The sequence below is a fragment of the Pseudonaja textilis genome, chromosome 5 (assembly GCF_049901715.1).
Source record: "Pseudonaja textilis isolate UNSWEBS1 chromosome 5, rPseTex1.2, whole genome shotgun sequence".
Taxonomy (NCBI): Eukaryota; Metazoa; Chordata; class Lepidosauria; order Squamata; family Elapidae; genus Pseudonaja; species Pseudonaja textilis.
In genome coordinates, this window is record NC_141994.1 from 59,616,146 (window position 1) to 59,636,100 (window position 19,955).

Here is a 19,955-nt window from a genome sequence, read left to right on the forward strand (position 1 = left end):
AGATCCCCAAGTCTGTTGGCAAAACCAGGTCTTCGGGGCCTTGCAAAAGAGTTTCAAAATGGGGGGGCTAATCTTATTTCTGCAAGGATGATGTTCTGCAGGGAGGAGCCATTACAGAGAAGGCCCTACTTCTTGTTTCCACTAGATGGACTTCCTTAGGAGAGGGGACTGGTCACATTCCCTGCCTCCCTGCAGTGATGGGTTGGGTACATGTAAAATTAGCATTTTTAAATTGCTATTGATCTAAAAATGTAATGAGATAGTTTGGGTCTCTTCCACCTTTGTAGAAGAAGAGGAGAGGTGAGAGTCAGCAGGAGAACTTGGCTATGGACTTAGTACTGTATCTAAATCCAATCTCTGTGTTTGAAGTACTTTAACATAAAATACAGTCTGGATTCAAGCCGTAGTCTGGAGAGCCATGAAATTGCTCCCTGTGAAGGAAAAGTTTCTCTTTGAGAGAACCTCCTAGCAGAACAAAAGAAAAAAAAATCACTCTAGCACATTACCTTGTTATTAATTTTTCTCTGAGCGAGACATTTGTAAAAGTTCAAATGATTTCTTTTCCTCCAGAGAAAGGTAAAATATTGATACAAAGAGTAGTTGGAAATATATTGCATGGAAATTAAATTAAGAAAACTATGAAATCAAGCAAACCCACTCTGAGTCCAGGAGAATACAATGCAATTAAATTTAGAGTAAGAGCAAAAAAGAAAAAAAGCTAAAGCAATAACTGAGCAAGTATTCCAATAGGCAACCATACGCTGAAAATGATTAGCCCCGTATCTTTAGGTATATATATTTGAAAAAAAAAGTGCTGCATTTTTGAACCATACAGAGTATCATGGAGGTTGTAATGTTTTGGCTTAGTATGTTATGTAAATCCAGCCATTTCTGTTTACCAGTAATGGTTTCTGTCTTATAACTATCAGTAAACTCAGTCATTTGTGCCTTAAAAGGTAAAGGTTTCCCTTGCACCTACGTGCTAGTCATTTCCGGCTCTAGGGGCCGGTGCTCATCTCCATTTCAAAACTGAAGAGCTGTCCAAAGACGTCTCTGTAGTCATGTGGCCGGCATGACTAAACACCAAAGGCGCACGGAACGCTGTTACCTTCCCACCAAAGTGGTCCCTATTTTTTTACTTGCATTTTTACATGCTTTCAAACTGCTAGGTTGGCAGAAGCCAGGACAAGTAACGGGAGCTCCCTCCGTTATGCACTGCTAGGGATTCGAACCGCCAAACTGCCGACCTTTCTGATCGACAAGCTCAGTGTCTTAGCCACTGATCCACTACGTCCCCTATTTGTGGCTTAGTGAAGAAAATATTGTTAAACATTGTTTGTGGTGACATGTAAACCCAACCATTCAAATGGAACTTCTGAGTAGAGCAATCATATGTTAAAGATGGTCTTCAAAAACCTTGTGATTGTAGCATGACATGGTTGATATGTGACCAGAGAAATATTTCCATCTCCCAGTTCTCCCTGAATTTGGAAGTTGGAAAGACTGTAGGGAACTCTCTGCTATTCTTTGGTCCACAAGCCCATCCTGATTGGTCACTGTTAGCATGGAATCGTTTTAGATCACCATTGTTAAAAAGCTCATCTCTCATCATAGAGGAAAGTGCCTCAAATCACAAACTGCACAGGCACAAACTTGCTTCAGAACTATTGTTTTTACCCCTATGCAAACATATGCAAATCTATTCGGCAGCTGCATATATTAAACAACCCAAGCTTATATGATTGATTGGTTTCTTTGAATCAGTTGACAGGCATGCAAAGTAGGTAATTCCAAGCTTCCTTCCGAGGAAACATAGGATGGGGAAGTTTTTAGCAGACAGCAAGTGCTGAAGCCCCACTAAGATTATGAAAGACAATTCCTCCCACTTCTTCATAATTGTGGTATCATTTTTGACTGCCCTCATCAACTCATTGATAGCAACTGGGACAGATGTTTCTTTTCTATAGCTGCGCTTAAATTTATTTTATCCTGCTTTTCAATCCAGAAATCTTCAAGGTGGCTCAACGTGTAAATTAAACAGTCAACGATGGATTAAACATTCAGTGGCTGTCATACATTTAACTGGGTCATGAGCAAGGTTAGTGTATTTTGCAAATACCATAAGCCCATCAGCAGCAGAGTAGATTAGTTTTAGCTCAACATAGCTCTGGATCTCTTTGGGCTATATTAATCTCCCCCAATTAGCTATATTATGCACAGAGGGACAAGAGGGGTAATGGCGTATAAACCATGCTTTCCTGCTGTTGGCAGGTAAATAACATCCTCAAATAGCCTCTGAACTGAGGAAAATCAGGTTTCCTAGAACACCAAACCTTCTCACTTTTAACTTCCATCTTAGCAATCCCTTAAAGGAAGTCCCTTGGATTGCAAGGCAATCAAACCGGTCAGTCCTAGAGGAGATCACATTACGTATCTGATATTAACACAGTTGAGAAAGTCCAGAAATATTTCACAAGAAGAGTTCTCCACTCCTCTACTCATTGCAGAATACCTTATGCCACCAGACTTGAAATTCTAGACCTAGAAAACCTAGAACTACGTCGCCTTCGGTCTGATCTAAGTATGGTATATAATACATTGCAATGTCCTACCTGTCAATGAATACTTCAGCTTCAACCATAACAACACAAGAGCAAACAATAGATACAAACTCAAGGTTAACTGCACCAAACTTGATTGCAGGAAATACGACTTCAGCAACAGAGTGGTCAATGTCTGGAATACTCTACCTGACTCTGTGGTTTCCTCCCCAAACCCCCAAAACTTTAACCTTAGATTGTCTACTATTGACCTCACCCCTTTCCTAAGAGGTCTGTAGGGGGCGTGTATAAGCTCACCAACGGGCCTACTGTCCCTGTCCTATTGTTTCTTTTTATTTCTCTTATATGTATCCATTTCATGTATTCATAACTATGTTTATATTTATACCTGTTATCTTATAATCGCTTGACAAATAAATAAATAAATAAATCCTGACTGCTCTTTAGAAGGCCAGCTCCTGAAGATGAAACTCAAATACTTTGGCCACCTAATGAGAAGGAAGGACTCACCAGAGAATAGCCTAATTCTGGGAAAGATTGAGGGCAATAGAAGAATGGGATGACAGAGAATGAGGTGGCTGGATGGAGTCACTGAAGCAGTAGGCATGAGCTTAAATGGACTCCAGAAGATGGTAGAGGACAGGAAGGCTTGGAAGAACATTGTCCATGGGGTCGCGATGGGTCAGACATGACTTCGCAACTAACAAGAAAGGAAGAGGGATTGGATAGGTAGAAAAGGTAGAAAAAACACGAGAGATGAGTAAACTGTGCTTAACTGTGTACAACTGGATCATTGCAATTGTTATTCCTCCTCTCCCATCCCCAATATCGAGGCTGTGAAATATAGCAAGGGTCTCTCCAGCCCCTGAGCTGTGGCCCCATGCCAGGCTGCAGCTCATTTAGAATTGGGCCACACAACGAGTGAACATGCAAGCGCATGAAACTGCATTTGCGCAAGCAGTGTGTGTGTGCAGAACCATCCCCTCTCTCCCTCAACATTGCTGCAGTCCTTAAAGCCAAAAAAGCTTGGAGACTGCTGAAATATAGCAGTTCCTCAGTTGGAATATTTGCAACAGATGTGAGCAGTTTTCCCAAGTGGCATCTGGCTAGTTAACCATGTTGTTCAAATATATCCAATAATAAAATCAGAGTTGGCACCGAAGTTGGCATTTTTGACAACTGCAGAAGCCCAAATTTCAGCAGAGTCATGCTATGGTGCTACCCCATTATTTCCAAAGGTGCTTTTCCAAAAATCAACTGGACTTTCTTGTTGTTTTTTTCCTTGAAATTTTTTTGCATCTCTTCCAAGAAGCTTCTTCAGAGCTTTCATTTTCAAGGAAAAAAAATTCCAAGAAAGGCCAGTTGTCTTTTGGAAAAAATATCTTTGGGACAACCATGACCTGGATGACTGAGAATCTTTGTAGATATGGCTCCATGATTAGTTTTGTTCTTGTCTTCCCCCAAACAGGTGAATATTTGTATAACTAAAGAGAAGGTTTGACTTTCCTTGAATGTACAGATTATGCCTGTGTTTCTCAACCTCAACCTCTTTAAGATGTGTGGAATTCATCTCCCAGAATTCCACAGTCAACATGATGAGGAAACTGATTCAGAACGTTTTTGATTGAAGAGTCTTGAAATTCTAGAGCTGCCACAAATTTTGAATCTCTTCTGACCTTGGAGTGGGGAGGCGTCAATTCCCAGAATTCCTCACTTGGAAAGGTCATGCTGAGAATTCTAAGAACCAAAGTCATCTAAGTTTAAGGAAAATGGCAATAAAACATAAAAGAAGGTAAAATGAGAACAGACAATATAACCAAAACAAAGTAGGAGTATAATACAAAAGGGAGCCAAATCTGGATAAAGCTTAGTGGAATTGTTTGTCTAAATGCCAGCAATCTAAGAAAGAGAATTTCATTATCTGGTTAGACCACTCTATCTGATGCCCTATCTCTCTAGTGGCAGTGAAACATAAAATACAAACTCTAGACGAAAGCAAAGACAGATAAGTTGAAATGAAATGAAATGAAAGAAAACCTACATCCGAATTTAATATTATTCTTAGGTTAAACTGTAACCAGTTTTGCTACATTCCATCTAGAATCTCGTAATTCTTCTTGTCTTCAGAGATAATGGGCATGCTTGTATATTTAAGATATTTAGAATTTATCTACAGGGATCCAGGACTGGTGCTTCTTTTTATTTTGTTCCGTTGGCCTGAATCTTTTATAACAGCCTCTTGACAAAGTCTTTCATCTTAACTAGAGCGATTCCCCAGTTGCCTCCATTTTCTTTTAGACGTTCAAGTTGTCACTTAGCTTGTGTTGGGATCCAGAAATATATCGAGTTTAATCATTATTTTCAGAAGAAAATTCCAGGAAGGGGAGTTTTTAAGTAGTAGGCAATTACTTTCATTAGTCTGTTACTCAATTAGATGTCAGACACTCCAGTTTCTTTCCTTACAAAAATGGAAAAGGGGTTCTTCTTCCAAATTGGGCCTGTAATCTAGGCTATTTCTTACACAGTATTCATTTTTTGTAAAAAAAAAAAAAAAAAGTACAGGGGAAGCAACAGTATTTTTTTTTTAAATGTCACTGCTCAGAGACATGCTTCCTATATAAATAAATAGATCGATTATAGCACACTGGTTTATTTGGAATATACTCAATTGCCTATAAAAAGAGATAGGCCAGGAGTGGACACAGGTAAAGAAAGTCCTGAGGAGCTATGGGTGTGGGGAATAAGGATCTTGGGGAAATGGGTTGGGTGGGGGAAGGTCAGCTGAACGTAGCTCTACCAATTTGGTTTGTGGTAAAATGATTTTTTGTGTGTGTGTATGTGATTGGTCACACCACCAATGAGCTATCTTGTAAATCAGGGATGTCAAACTTGATTTCATTGAGGACTGCATCAGAGTTGAGTTTAACCTCAGGAGGCCGGAATGGGTGCGGCCAGAATGAGTATAGCCAGCTCGAAGTCACTCGTGTCAGGGGCAGCTGTGGTGGCCAAGTGCTAAGGCAGAACTTCCCTCAGATCATCCCTCCCACTCATTATAACCTTCCTTCCTTCCTTCCTTCCTTCCTTCCTTCCTTCCTTCCTTCCTTCCTTCCTTCCCTCCCTCCCTCCCTCCCTTCTCTTTTTTCCTTCTCTCTTCATTCTCCTTTCTTCTTCCTTCCCCTCTTTCCTTATTTTTCCTTCCTTGCTCTCTTCCCATCTTCCCTTCTTTTTTTGTCTTTCCTCTTTCCCTTTCTCCTTTCCTGTCTATTCTTGGATGCTCAAATGCAAAAGGGGAAACATCCTTTTGTTTTGTTTTGCTTTTAGTTTGTTTTGCTAGCTCTCTGTCAGCGAAAACAGAGCCCGGGGAGGCCACACATGCCCCCCGTGCCCCCCCGTGCAGGAGCAATGGCCTCCTGCAGCCCTCTGCCAGCGAAAATGGAGCCTGGATCTCCCAAGTCCATTTTCTCTGGCAAAGGCACTGCGGGGTGGTTCTTTGCTGTTTCCAGGGTGACCCTGCGGGCCTTGAGTTTGACACCCCTGTTATAAATAAGTAAACCCATGTTGTGAAACAATTGTCAAAAAATTCCAAAGCTACTCTATGGCCCAAAAGGAACGCCTTTTTCTCTTACAAAGCAAAACAGACAAGATAATATACTTCTATTGCAGGGGAGGGATTCTACCCATTCGGGCCAGTTCTATAGAACTTCTTCCCCTCCTCTGCCCAGCCGAACTTTGCCCTTCCTCAGTTTCTTCCACACCCAACAGAGCCACACTCCCACTTCCTGTCAGCTGTTCGGCTTCCCCCTCCGAGTCAAGTTCCAACAGGGTCGTGACAACTGCTTTCACACACAATGCCTGTGCTTTGATCCATTCCTGGATCAAAACACCCCAGTTTCATACTGGATATGAATCAAAACAACTGGTTTTGTCCTTCACACTAACTGCAAAATAGGTGTTTGTGTCCCCAAGACTGCCTAGTTGTTATGAAGAGATGTTCTATTGAGTCCAACATCTCCCCACACAACCACAGATACTCAAAATCTTTCCAGCTTTTGCCTTTAGTTTTATGATTGTTGTGTGAAAATAAAATAGCAGCTAACTAGGACGTTGTGCTACCAAGTCAAAACGCACACAGAACTGTCTCCTCCCAAAGCCTGGATTATGGCTTGTAACAGCCCTTCCAAGAGACACTATTATTCTGAAATTTTATGTGCCAGAAGTGGAAAATTGTTAAATATATGGAGCATAATATTGCTAGATTGGATTAAATTTGATTTAAATTAAATCAATTACAATTATAATTTTCATTCTTTTTCTCCTTGCCCTGCTTACTTCTTATAATATAATTCTTGGCATTCTACCAAGACCAAAAGTGCCTTATCCAGAATAGAGAAGCCATCCTTGAAATGAGCCAGTAAAGATTTCTTTCAGTGAAGTATATCAGGAAATGTCTTTAAAGTTCAGTTTAGATCGCATCTAATCAAGAGAAACACACAGTGTGACAATAGCATGCTTTTCAATCAATTTATTAGAATTCCTTCCTCAGCTTATATGGGAGTCCCTGTTAATATTATTCCCCAATAACTGTGTGAAGTAATTTAGACTGAGGAAGAGTCACTGTCAAAGCTAAAGGTGGAATCATCCAATGAGATTCTATGCATGCCAGAAAAGTTGAACTTGGATTTTCCCACTCTAGTATATAGGTAGTCCTTGACTTAATGACCACAATTGAGCCCAAAATTTCTGTTGCTAAGTGACATGGTTGTTAAGTGAGTTTTGCTCCATTTTACAACCTTTCTTGCCACTGTTGTCTAGTGAAATCACTGCTGCTGTTAAAGTAGTAATGTGGTTTTAACATGAATCTGGCTTCTCCATAGACTTTGCTTGTCAGAAGGTCGCAAAAGTTGACCCCATGACCCTGGGATCATATGACCCTTCATAAATACATGCCAGTTGCCAAATGGCCAAATTTTGATCCCATGACCACCAGGATGCTACAAAGGTCATACATGTGAAAAACGGCCATAAATCATTTTTTTCCCCAGTGCCGGTGTAACTTTGAATGGTCAGTAAATAAAAGATTGTAAATCAAGAACTACTGGTAGTGTTTAAGATTTTGGACTAGATCTGGGGAAATTCAGATTCGAATATGCTGGCATCTGTAGAAGCTCACTGGGTGATTTTAAGGAAGTAACTTTCCTCACAAGAGGAATTGGAGAAAGTAGTCTGAAATAGGCTACTTTGATAAAGTGAGACCTAAATCTAACAAATCATAATAACCTCAGTAACATGAGCTGTGGCTAACATAATGTGTGTTGCTTTCTTCTCAGCTGACAGGCATAGTTGATTCTGCAGAAAATAGAAAATGTGTCTGTTAAGCCATATCTATTGGAAAAGTGTATATCACAAGAGGTCATTCTCAGATTCATCAAGTTGTACTGCCAAGTTTGATAACTTGATTGGCAATTTTTGCACTGCTTTTTATTAAAGGGCCCTTTTTCTGTTCTTTCAAGTTAGTAATGATATCTTCCTACACCTAGCATGAGGGATTGAAGGATTCTGCACATACCTTCCTAGAAAAGGTCTGGTTTCATTAGAAACCTCAGCTAATGACACAGGTGGCAATTTCTCTCAGTATTATGAACACAGTGACATGATGATCTTTATTGACACCTGCCTATGAATTTTATAAGAATAAGGCCCTCAAGGAGAGTATTCAAAGCTATCTGTAAACTACTTGTGATATTAGGCCTGTAGTCAAATAAATGTATTATAAATTGCACACTACTACAGTGTTCTAGGAAAATCATGTTTTGAACTCAAAACAACTATTTTAAGCTCCAAGTAGAAAGGTTTGGACCAGGATTTGTAGTAATTTTGTCCTAAAATATAAATACCTGGTCAAGTTAAATGTGTGATGACTTATTATGTTTCTTCAGAGCGTAGCTCAAAAAATGTAATCTGTTTCTCAAAATATTTTTAGAACACGAGAATCAGTAATAGGGACACGTGGAAAATTGTATATTGAACCATTTTAAAAACCAATATAACTAAAAGAAAAAAATGCACCATATTCATTTCAGCAGTTGTAAATGATTATAATTAATTTATAAAGCTATTACTTCTATCTCAAATGCTGGAAGAAGGGAGCAGTCCTTGGCTGTATGAGAACCCTGAGACTGTTTTCACAGCTGCTTTGATCATAAATACTCAAAATCAGCAGCTCAGCTTCTCACTGTTTTGAGGCAAGATATATACAAAGCTATAACATATGCCCTAAAATAAATTCAATACAGTTAAATCTACTGAACAATTCTGGAACAAAATCCTTGGCCTACCCACATGCATAAAAGCCTCCCCAAGGTTCAATTCTGGTCACCTCTGTACAAAAAAGATGATGAAACTCTAGAAAGAGTGCAGAGGAAAGCAACTAAGGTGATAAGGGATCTGCAGGATAAATTGTATGAGGAAAAACTAAGAGAACTGGGTATGTGCAGCTTAACAAAGAAAAGAATTGGGGTGGCATGATAGCTGTCTTCTGATACTTGAGGGGCTCCCACAGAGAAGAGAGGATCCATTTATTCTCCAAAGCTCCTGAGAACAGAACAAAAAAAAAAGCAATGGGTGGAAGCTTATCAAAGAAAGATACAACCTAGAATTAAGGAGAAACTTCCTGACATTAACAGTTAACCCATGGAAACTCCTGGAGTTGTGTGTGCACCATCACTGGAGGTTTTCAAGAAACGATTAGGCAATCATTTGTCTGGGATGATGTAAGGTCTCCTGCCTCCTTGGCAGGGGGGTGGACTAGAATACTTCCAAGGTCCCTTCCAACCTGATGATTTGATGATTTGGCATCATTTCCTTGTTCGGTGCAGGTCTTAGCTTTCCCCACCAATAGTACTTAGGCTATTTGGAAAATATAGCTTATTTTTTCTTATAGATGAAAATTTTCTCCACATCTATCATGTGTGTGTGTGTGTGTGTGTTTGTGTTTGTGTTTGTGTTTGTATTTGTGTAGTCATGCAGAGAAGCAAATAACTGAGCTGGGATGGAGAAAGGCATGTGAATCCCTCTGAAGTATTCCTTAAAAAAGCAAAGTTAGCGCTCGCAGAAGATTTTTATTTTTTTATCCCAATAAAGATTTCAGTAAGGAGGTGATTAGTAACGGTGGAGAGCAGTGCTCACTCCTATTTCTGGAGGATCAATTCTATGCCTGCTTATTAATGCAAAGCTGACCTCTGTGGCTTATATCTCCTTCTCCAATTTTCTTGCTTTACATTGTAATTTGGTGGGCAGCAGTTTCCAGCAGAACTTGGAAGGAAAAAAGCCCTTTACCGAGAGAAGCAAAAAAATGCTCCAGTCTCAATAAACACAAGCTGCAAATCTCTAGGGGAATAATTAGTGTTTATCCTTTCTGCTTTCTTCTCCATTGCTATCTATCCTTCACATCACTGCAGTCATCACCACTGTTACTTAATGAACATTTGGGGGACCAATCCTGGGATGATATAGGGTGAGGGTAGAGAGATCCTTCCACGGTTCCCCTTTTAAGCCTTTTTGATCAAGATACGAAGAAAAAAACTATTTGTACAAAGATCCTCTAAGGCAGGGGTGTCAAAATCACAGCTCGAGGGTTGAATGTGTTATGCGCTGGCCATGCCCATGTCCATTTTAGCGAAGGGGGGAAAGTCATGATACGTCACATGACGACGGCATGACAACATGAGTTTGACACCCCTGCTCTAAGGGATGAGGTAGGTACAATCAATTCTAATACAGCGGTACTTCGGTAGTCACTGTTAATTGGTTCCAGGAGGTGCAAAGAATATCAAAAATAATGACTACCAAACAATTTTTTCCCATAAGGAATAATGTAGTAAGTCACAAGGCAGCTGATACCAAGTTCTAGCTTGTTGGTTGAGTACCAAACAAATGATGAGTACCAGGACAAAATTTTCACAACAAAATGCATTGAGTACCATATTTGATAAGTTTCAAAGCAGTTGAGTACCAAGAAACCACTGTATAAAAAGTCTAGTTTGATTGTTGTCACTGAGTGAGTGCCATTATTGGTCCAGTTATGGCCCTTTTATAGGCTTGCTCACTTGATTGTCATGGTTTATCCTACTATTGGTTTGATGGTTCATACGTTGTTTTTTTATTGCCCCCAGTTGAAATTTATCCAGCACTGATGATTGTTTAGAAAAACAAATTATCCTCTAAGGGATGAAACGATTCTTTAGGACTCTGTCAATCAAAATCCCTGTTGGATTTATGCCATCACTGGGAAATAACATTGTTTAACCCAGCCCTTCTCACTTAAAGAATGTTGCTCTGCTGTATATATCTAGAGCTTTCAAATGTGGGCGAAAGAATCTGAATATCCAGGAGATGGCAGCAGAGAGTTGGGGTTTTCTGTATCTTTTGGAGGTTGCTCATATCTTTGCAGCCCAGATGATAACGCCGCCTCTAAAACAGTTCTTATTTGTTCTGATAGCAGTAATCCTAAAACACCTGAAAACACCACATGCAGGCACATACAGTTCTTGAAATAACTCAGTCTTAGATAATTCAGACATTAGTAGACCCAAGAACCTGATGACGAACTACATTGTTTTTAGATTACCATTTTTAGACATTAAAATTATAGAGACAAAGCTCAAAATAATTTTCCTCTATACTATGAGTTTCGGATAACATTACTTTAGAGACTAAGTCTCAGCTGTTGCTTTATAATCCATTTTTATGTAAAAGCGAAATACCATCATGCATCATCACAAAATCTCTAGAACCGTAAAGCTTAGAAACTTGAAATTTGGCACATATGTTCCTCTTGGCTTCTAGGTGCTCATTAAGAAAGGATTTTTCAAAATGACCATCAGAGCTTTAGTATTTCATATATTATTATTAACACGCTCTGATGCTAAGGAGTTCTACTCCCCCTCCCCACCTGAAAAGAAATCTGTTCCAAATGCAAAACACAAGCAGAGGAGTTTTAGTTTCACAGCAGCAACCAGCTTTATTACAGAACAGTTGAGCTAAGCCATGCCCAGGCTCCTTGCTGTCTCCTTCTTGCTCACACAGCAAATACTGTTTCAGTTTCCATGTTTCAGTTTCCAAACAGCCCTCAACTCTCTCACACACTGACAGGACGCTAGCCAGATGAATACCGATGGATGCTGATAGGCAGAGGCAGAATTCCTACCCACCCCTTATTTTCCTCCCCCAAAACTAAACCTGGTGACATAGTTTCGTAGCAAAGCATGGGTATCCAGCTAGTCCTATAATAAGTAGATGCTCTTCACTGAATAACCCTAAGTATTTTTGAAAGATATGAGAACCATTTGATGTAGTGGTTAAGTCACCAAGGTAGAAACCAAAAGACTGTGAGTTCTAGGCACAAAGCCAGTGAGTGAATTGGAGCCAGACATTATCTCTCAGCCCTAGGAAAATGGCAATGGCTAACCTCTTCTGCAAATTACAAGGACTAATCCAAGTAGTTGCCAGGGGTCAAAACTGATTCATAGGTATGCATATATAAAGTTTTTGCAACATACAGAGTTGCTTCATCAAACATTGTACAATAGAAACTGTGATATTTCCCAGTTTTCAACATAAGCAAAGAAAACTTGTATATGTAATTCATGATGTATTAATCTATGATTGATTAAATATCTGCCAGTTAGATTTTTAATCTAACAGTTAGTTAGATTTTTAAAAGAATTAGTTTCGTTTAATTTAATTTATGCAATCAGCCATCATATTTATATAGCTAACCATCTCACCAACATGACTCTGGGCAGTGTACAATAAAAAAAAAAGAACTGTACCAAAAGCATTTCACAATTAGAAGAATATCAATATTATTCAAAGACCAGGAGAGTATTAGAAAGTAGCCAATGCAAACTCTTCACCAATCATTTTTCAAAATCTTGTTTGTGTGTTTCAGATCGAAATGCTAGAGCACAAATATGGGGGCCACTTGGTCTCTCGGAGAGCAGCCTGCACGATCCAGACTGCCTTCCGCCAGTACCAGCTAAGCAAAAACTTTGAGAAGATCCGGAACTCTCTACTGGAGAGCCGCATGCCCCGGCGGATTTCCTTGAGGAAACTCCGAGTCCAGAACTCTGAAAATTTTTCTGCTGAGAAAGCTCTAGTGGAAGGCTATAACTTTGTTGGCATCCCCTTGGTAAGATCTCCCTCTTTGCCAGTAACCATTAGTGGGGCACTGACCGAACTGGAAGACTCGTTCACTGAGCAAGTTCAGTCTTTGGCTAAATCGATTGACGACGCGCTCAGCACATGGAGCCTGAAAACGATGTGCTCCCTTCAAGACGGCAGTTCCTATCAGATAAGAGAGACTTTCAGTACGAGCGCCATGCCACCAAACCAAGACTCGGACATGGAACTGAAAGACCAAGAGAAGGAGGAAGGGCTGCTGCCAGATACATTGCCAAAGAGCAGCAGCACACTCATGATGGCCTTTAGGGATGTCACTGTCCAAATAGACAACAAGAATATCTCTGTCTCCTCATCTACCTCGGTGTCTATGGCAAACTGCCTGGCCAACAGTAGCCAGGCTGGGATTTCTCCAGCTGCCAAAATAGAAGAAATCCCCGTGGAAGGGGAGAAAGAGGATAAAGATCTTCAAGCTGTTTCCGAAGGGCAGCCTGATGCTGGAGCCCTCCAGAATAGTCACCCAATAACTGAGGAGAATCTCAACACCAACGGTTTGGAGAAAGGGGAGCCTGAGCAAGACCAAATGATGATGCCGAAACTTGACTTTGGCTCTGAAAATGGGACTGGGCAGCACAAGGGATCAGAAGCTGAAAATGTAGACAATTTGGAACAACTGAGCAGTAGCAGTACGTCCACCTCAGCGAAGTCTGCTTCAGAGTTATCCTCAAAGGAAGCCCTGCAAGCCATGATTTTGAGCCTGCCACGGTACCACTGTGAGAATCCAGCCGTCTGCAAATCCCCCACACTTTCTACGGACACCATGAGGAAACGGCTGTACCGCATTGGGCTGAATCTCTTTAACATGTAAGTGACTTAACGAGAACATCTCTTTAAAATCTCTTGTAGCTTTCCCGAGTTCATCAAAACAAGAGACTATCAGAAACAATTAGGCTTATCCCAGCAGCATGGTTTTCTGGTTTAGAGGTTCGGTCTTCAAAGCACCGAGGGTTTTGCATGGACATTGGGTTGAAAATATAGGAATAAAAATAATCTAGAGCCACATGGTTAGACAGACGCCAGAGAGCGGTAGACAGGTAACCAACTACATTCCAACAAGGTTTGTTGTAATGTTCAGGGATATTGTAAGAATGTTGTATGTCTTAAAAGATGTCGATGGAGATTCTCAGTCATCCAGGTCATGGTTATCCCAAAGGTGCTTTTTCAAGAGGCAACTGGACTGCTCTGAGAAGCAAAACGTCTTCAAAGAAAAACCAGAAACTCCAGTTGCCTCTTGAAAAAAACACCTTGGGATGTCTTAAAGGAGTTTGAAAGAAAAATATCCTGTATTTTCAGATGTTTTGGGCAGAGATTAATCTCTCAGACCTAAAGATTTTAGCAGCTGTTTTTTTCCCCTTAATGGGATGGGATTTGTGAATTTTGTTGGAGGCTGTGGCTTACGTTGGTGGACACTAATGCTACCGAAGGGAGAAAAACGCATTTAGGCACAACAGTTTTGAAAAGTGGAGGCAGAACCGTTGGATTAGTAGAAGTGCACTCTGCCCTTGCATTATGGATGCTTACTTGATTGACTTCTGAATTTCAGTGAACCACAGTGTCATTTTTGCCAAGGATCCTCTTAGTTTCCTCCCCTCCCCCAATGATTATAGGCTAGGATGCTTGTAGACTATTTTGACTGTGGAAAGTATAAAAGCCTGGCCCTGCTACAACGAGGCCTAGATGGCATGACACTCACTGTAGTCTAAATATAGGTGGCTCAAACATTGTACTCAGGGAATGTTCATGAGCGAGTCTTCATCAAATTGGCAAAAGGTATTAGGTGGAATGCTACAAATTTAATTCCTGAGCCTAATAATTCTTAACCTTTTTTATTAATAGAGGTAGAAGGATTTTTCCCCCAGATTTGCCATTGACACAAAATTGGATGCCTGGCTTATTTATTTATTCAGCATAAGGCATATCGTACATTTAATAATAATATATAGTACATAAACACAATAAAATATAAATGTTAAAATGATCTAAGTTCAAATACCAACGTCTAGGTTTATATTTTTAAAAAGCATATGTTGGAGTGGTATATGCCCTTAGCTTGCAGTCGTTCATGGTGTGTTCTACAACTAATACCCTAGAAGTCAGAGATAAAATTTGAAACAATCTCAGTAGCCTAAATTAAAAAAAAAAAAAATAACACCAGAATTAGATAGAGACGAATGGCAAGTTCTTTACATAGGAGAGAAGTTAAATGAGCTTCTCAGTTAAACGGCATCTCTGTACTGGTGATAGTACTTATGCAAAACATCTTGGAATGGCAGCTGATTACAACCTGAATATGAGTTTTAAAGAGAAGTAATGGCTTCACTATATTCTGCTCTGACTAGACTCAGTCTAGAATAATTGTGCCCCTTCTGAGAACGACACTTAAAAAGAATTTAAACAAATGGAATTCAAGGGATCTGGAGACTAGAAATAAGGGATACAGGTAGTCCTCAACTTATGACCACACTTAAGCCCAAAATTTATGTTGCTAAGTGAGACCATTGTTAAGTGAGTTTTGCCCCATTTGATGACTTTTCTTGACACATTTGTTAAGTGAATCACCGCAGTTGTTAAATTAGTAACACGGTTGTTAAATGAATCTGGTTTCCTCATTAATTTTGCTTGTCGGAAGATCGCATAAGAAGATCACATGATTCCGGGACATTGCAACCATCATAAATGTGAGTTCCAACTCATAAAACTTATTGTATACACGTTTTATAGTTGTCAACAAAAAGAGGGGGAGTTTCAAAGAGCAGGAAGCAGTGTGGAATCGAAAGTACATTCCATTCATATTTTCTTCAGAGACTGATTGGATGACTGAAGCTTCTGCCATACAAAAATCTAATTGGAGAGCATGATTGATGACTCTTGGCTATGGACGTGTTTTGTGGATGATACACCCAGAGGGGTTGGGGGTAAAAGCAGGATCAAGGGTGACAGTGAATTACGTGTCTCAGAATCATCTACGCTCAGGCAAATGCCAGCATGTTAACTTCTAATAAAAGAAAAGTTTTGGGAGTGTGGCTTGAGGCTCATGATTTAATTGGAGTAACTACCAGAATCCTGACAGTGAGTCACTTGTCAAGCATTTGAATGTAAATCATGTGACCATGGGGAATCTGCAATGGTCATGAATATGAAAAATGGTCATAAGTCACTTTTTTCAGTGTTGTTGTAACTTCGAACAGTCACTAAATGAACTGTTGTAAGTCAAGGACCACTTATACTAATGGAAATTGATGGAACTTTGAATCTTTAGTTCAGAGTAGAGAAAGGGAATAAACGATAGCTATGTTTGTGCAAAGATGTGGCCCACAAAAGATATCACACAGAGAGTCAGAATTTAGAATACTGGCTTTAAACTACAGAATGGTGGATTTCAAGGAAATGTTTGTGGGGAAAAAAATATTATTACACCAATTTAATAGGAGAGCCAGTTATTCAGAGAAGTGTTGGAGTTTTCTTCCTTGAATAGATTCAAGTAGAATTAACAGGGAGGTGTGAAGTCCAAAATATCTGGGTGTGATGACCCGTGGCACAAAGGCAACACAGTCAGATAATCAGTAGGAGTCTCTTTATTAGCTCCAACCTTGCCCCCAGTGTCCTGGTTACCTTCTGGCTGAGAAAAACTCTCCCAGGAAAAGCCTTTGGCTGCAGAGAATCAAGTCCAAAATGTGGTCAACAAAAACTGTAACTATAAGTCCAATCAAGGCAAAATGAGGTAAGTAGTCTGACAAGGCAGGAGCAAGAAGTCCAGACGTGAAGGCACAGCAATAACTCAACATGGTTGGGAAGATGCCAGGAACACAGATAACTAACATCAACATAAGATAAACTCGCGTTTGCTCCCAGCAGCTGCCACACTCAGCATGCATCTCTTTTAAACTCTCATTCCCAGGTGTGGCTAATGAAGGGAATCAGGGCCCTTTCCTCCCCCATAAGCCATAGAACCCACATTGCTCTCTTCTCCATTCCTCCCTGTGCGCCCTAGGATGAACAGCGGGGTCTTCCTCTGAACTCCCTCTCCCTGTTCTACCTCTTCCCTGCTCTGCCCAGCTGGACTTTGCCCTTCCCCAGTTTCCTCCACAGACAACGGAGCTACACTCCCACTCCCTGTCAGCTGTTCGTCTTCCTCCTCAGACTCAGACTCTGACAGGGGGATGACACTCGGGATCTCAAATCATCTACCCCTGACCTTCTAATAGCGTCACTATTTATTTGTATCACCATTGTGGCTACTTTTCGAACTGAATAAAGATACCACCAGTGTCGGGCAGCACTGAGTTTCAGAGTTTAGTGACCATGGTTAGGTAACAGATTTCCTGGTGTTTTGCTTGCAGCTGTGGCTGGTATCTTCAGAGGCAAGGCAGTCTGCTAGTATCTCTTATAACACTTGCTTAATGAGATGTTATTTTGCATGCCCAAATAACTCTACAGGGATGCTTTGAAGAATTTGAATGAATGGCTGGATGAATAAATAAATAAATGACCTACTTACTTGTTTTAATGGGCTTAGGTGCAAATTCATCTTTGCTCATTGTTTAATATCCCTTTAAAAGGCAGCCTTAAGAAAGAAGCCATTCAGAATGCCGCAGCTAGAAGAATCAGCAATGCAACAATACCATTTGTCCCTATTTAAAATCCTATATATAATCCCTTTAATTTAGTTTAGTCACCAGTGACTTGACCTATGACTTATGCATGCTGAGGCACATAATGAATTTACGGTAAATGTTTAGAACTGGCAATATCCCACTACTTTTCACCATATGGACATGCTTCTTATTTCTTATCGCAATGGCAGTCTTGCGTTTTCTCCTGCTTTCCCATTGGAATTAATTACCTCTTGTGCAATACCCTTGGTGATAATAATAATTAAAAAAAAATGACTTCTGGTTGCCGAATGGTTCTAATGCTATTCCTTTCCTCCGTAAGGCTGTGTGCATGAGGCCTTAGTTAATAGGAACTGCTCCCCACAGAGCAACAAACTTTATTGCTTTCCCTAATATATGGTAACATGTGGGGTGATATAAAGCTTCCCGACAGGATTTAATAAAACCAATGGCTTACCATCTACCTACAGTAGATATTCCCAAGGGAGAACCTTCCAAATATGTGGAAGTCAGCTCCTAGAATTCCTAGGCATTATGGATGGGAATGATAGATGTAACCCTTCCTATCTCGTAAGCCTCAGGTTGGAGAAGGTTGGCCCATTGCAGGTCATCCTCAACTTACAACAGTTCATTTAGTGATTGTTCACTAAGTTACGACAGCACTGAAAAAAAAAGTGACTTATGACCATTTTTAACACTTACAGCCACTGCTGCATCTCCATGATCCTGTGATCAAAATTCAGATGCTTGGCAACTGACTCGTATTTATGATGGTTGCAGTGTCGCGGGGGGTCATGGGATCCCCTTTTACGTCCTTCTGAAGAGCAAAGTCAATGGGAGAAGCCAAATTCACTTAACAACCATGTTACGAACTTAACAACTGCAGTGATTCACTTAACAATAGCGGCAAAAACAGTGGCAGGGTCGTACAATGGGCCAAAATTCACTTAACAGTTGTTTTGCTTAGCCACAGGAGTTTGGGGCTCCACTCTGATCATAAGTCTAGGATTACCTGGATATTGTAAGGTGCTTGGTCCCTGATCTTTTGTATGGCCTTTGCCAAGTGTTCGGTTGTGTAATTCCCATAGGAGCAATTGCTGGCTAATATTCGGAATTCTGGCAACCTTCTGTGCATTGGTTGAATGTACTTATGAGTCAGCACTTCAGGCAGCAGCAGCAGCAACCCATGCCTTGGCGAACGGGTGGAATCCCTGGAACAGAGAAAGCCTCATTATGCAGTGTTGCTTTCATAGTGGCAATGTGTGGGCGGCCATCTCTGTAGGCAGAGGGGGAAGCCAAGAGAAAGGAAGAAATTCCACAGCATAACAACCAACTTGCTAACTTCTCGGGGGGGAAAAAAGGGAAGAAAAGCTGCCAAATTAAATCTAGAAGCAATACCGGCTGCTAATTGCTATTCTTATCACAGCATAATGCTGCAGGAATGTTGGGGAACATTACCATGTGGCAACCTACCAATACCTACTGCACATTCGCCACGTTCGGACCAGCCAAGTAAATATCACCATGAACAAATGCTTCAAGCAACAGTCATCTAATAACAATCAAGTGAAACCTTCAGCTACAATCTACTAGGAATATAAATGAGGACCCATCACATTTTAATAGTCATTATTCTGTGGAATGAACACGTTGAATCAACTTAATACTTGGCAATTATGTCACCACTCTTGGGTTGGCTTGACTAGGAGGGAGGGAGGGAGGGAGAGAGGGAGGGAGGGAGGGAGAGAGAGAGAAAAGAAAGAGAGAGATAGACAAATAGATAAATGATAGATAGATAGATAGATAGATAGATAGATAGATAGATAGATAGATAGATATGGATGGATAGATGGATGGATTATAGATAGATTATTGATGGAGATAGATAGATAGATAGATAGATAGATAGATAGATAGATAGATAGATAGATAGATAGATAGGAGAAAGAATAGAATAGAATAGAATAGAATAGAATAGAATAGAGCAGAGCAGAACAGAACACAATACAATACAATACAATACAACACAATACAATACAATACTTTATTGGCCAAGTGTGATTGGGCACACAAGGAATTTATCTTGGTGCAAATGCTCTCAGTGTACATGAAAGAAAAGATACATTCGTCAAGAGTTGAGAATCATAAGGTATGACACTTAATGATAGTCATAGGGTACAATAATATATAGATAAATATATAAAGATGTAAATAGATAGATAGATATAGATAGATAGACAGACAGACAGCCCTTCATTTGTATTCCATCTTTCTATCAAGGTAATTTATGGTAATTTATAGTTTAAAACAGGAAGGATAAGAAAAAAACAAGCAAATATGTCAGAAATGAATTTCATTTCATAGATCATTTCATAGATCATCATCAAGGTATTTGATGGAATAACTATGGTAACTGGCAGTTCGGGGTGAGGAAGAATAGTTTCAGCTACAACCTATGGCAAACTTTTACTCATTCATCTCTTGTTCAGAAGCAATCAAATGCAAGTAGTCCTTGTTTAGCCTCTGCCTTGTTTAGCAACCG

At 40.1% G+C, this 19,955-nt stretch overlaps 1 protein-coding gene across 7 annotated transcripts in view; it reads left to right on the forward strand.

Annotated features, from left to right (window-relative positions):
- The window catches only part of IQSEC3 (IQ motif and Sec7 domain ArfGEF 3), a 212,611-nt gene that overhangs the window by 136,542 nt on the left and 56,114 nt on the right, over window positions 1–19,955 (forward strand). For all 7 annotated transcript variants that reach the window (XM_087935030.1, XM_087935034.1, XM_087935032.1 and 4 more), the window contains exon 4: window positions 12,511–13,604. In XM_087935030.1, the coding sequence (XP_087791156.1) occupies window positions 12,511–13,604 (1,094 nt within the window). The remainder of the gene's footprint in view (window positions 1–12,510; window positions 13,605–19,955) is intronic.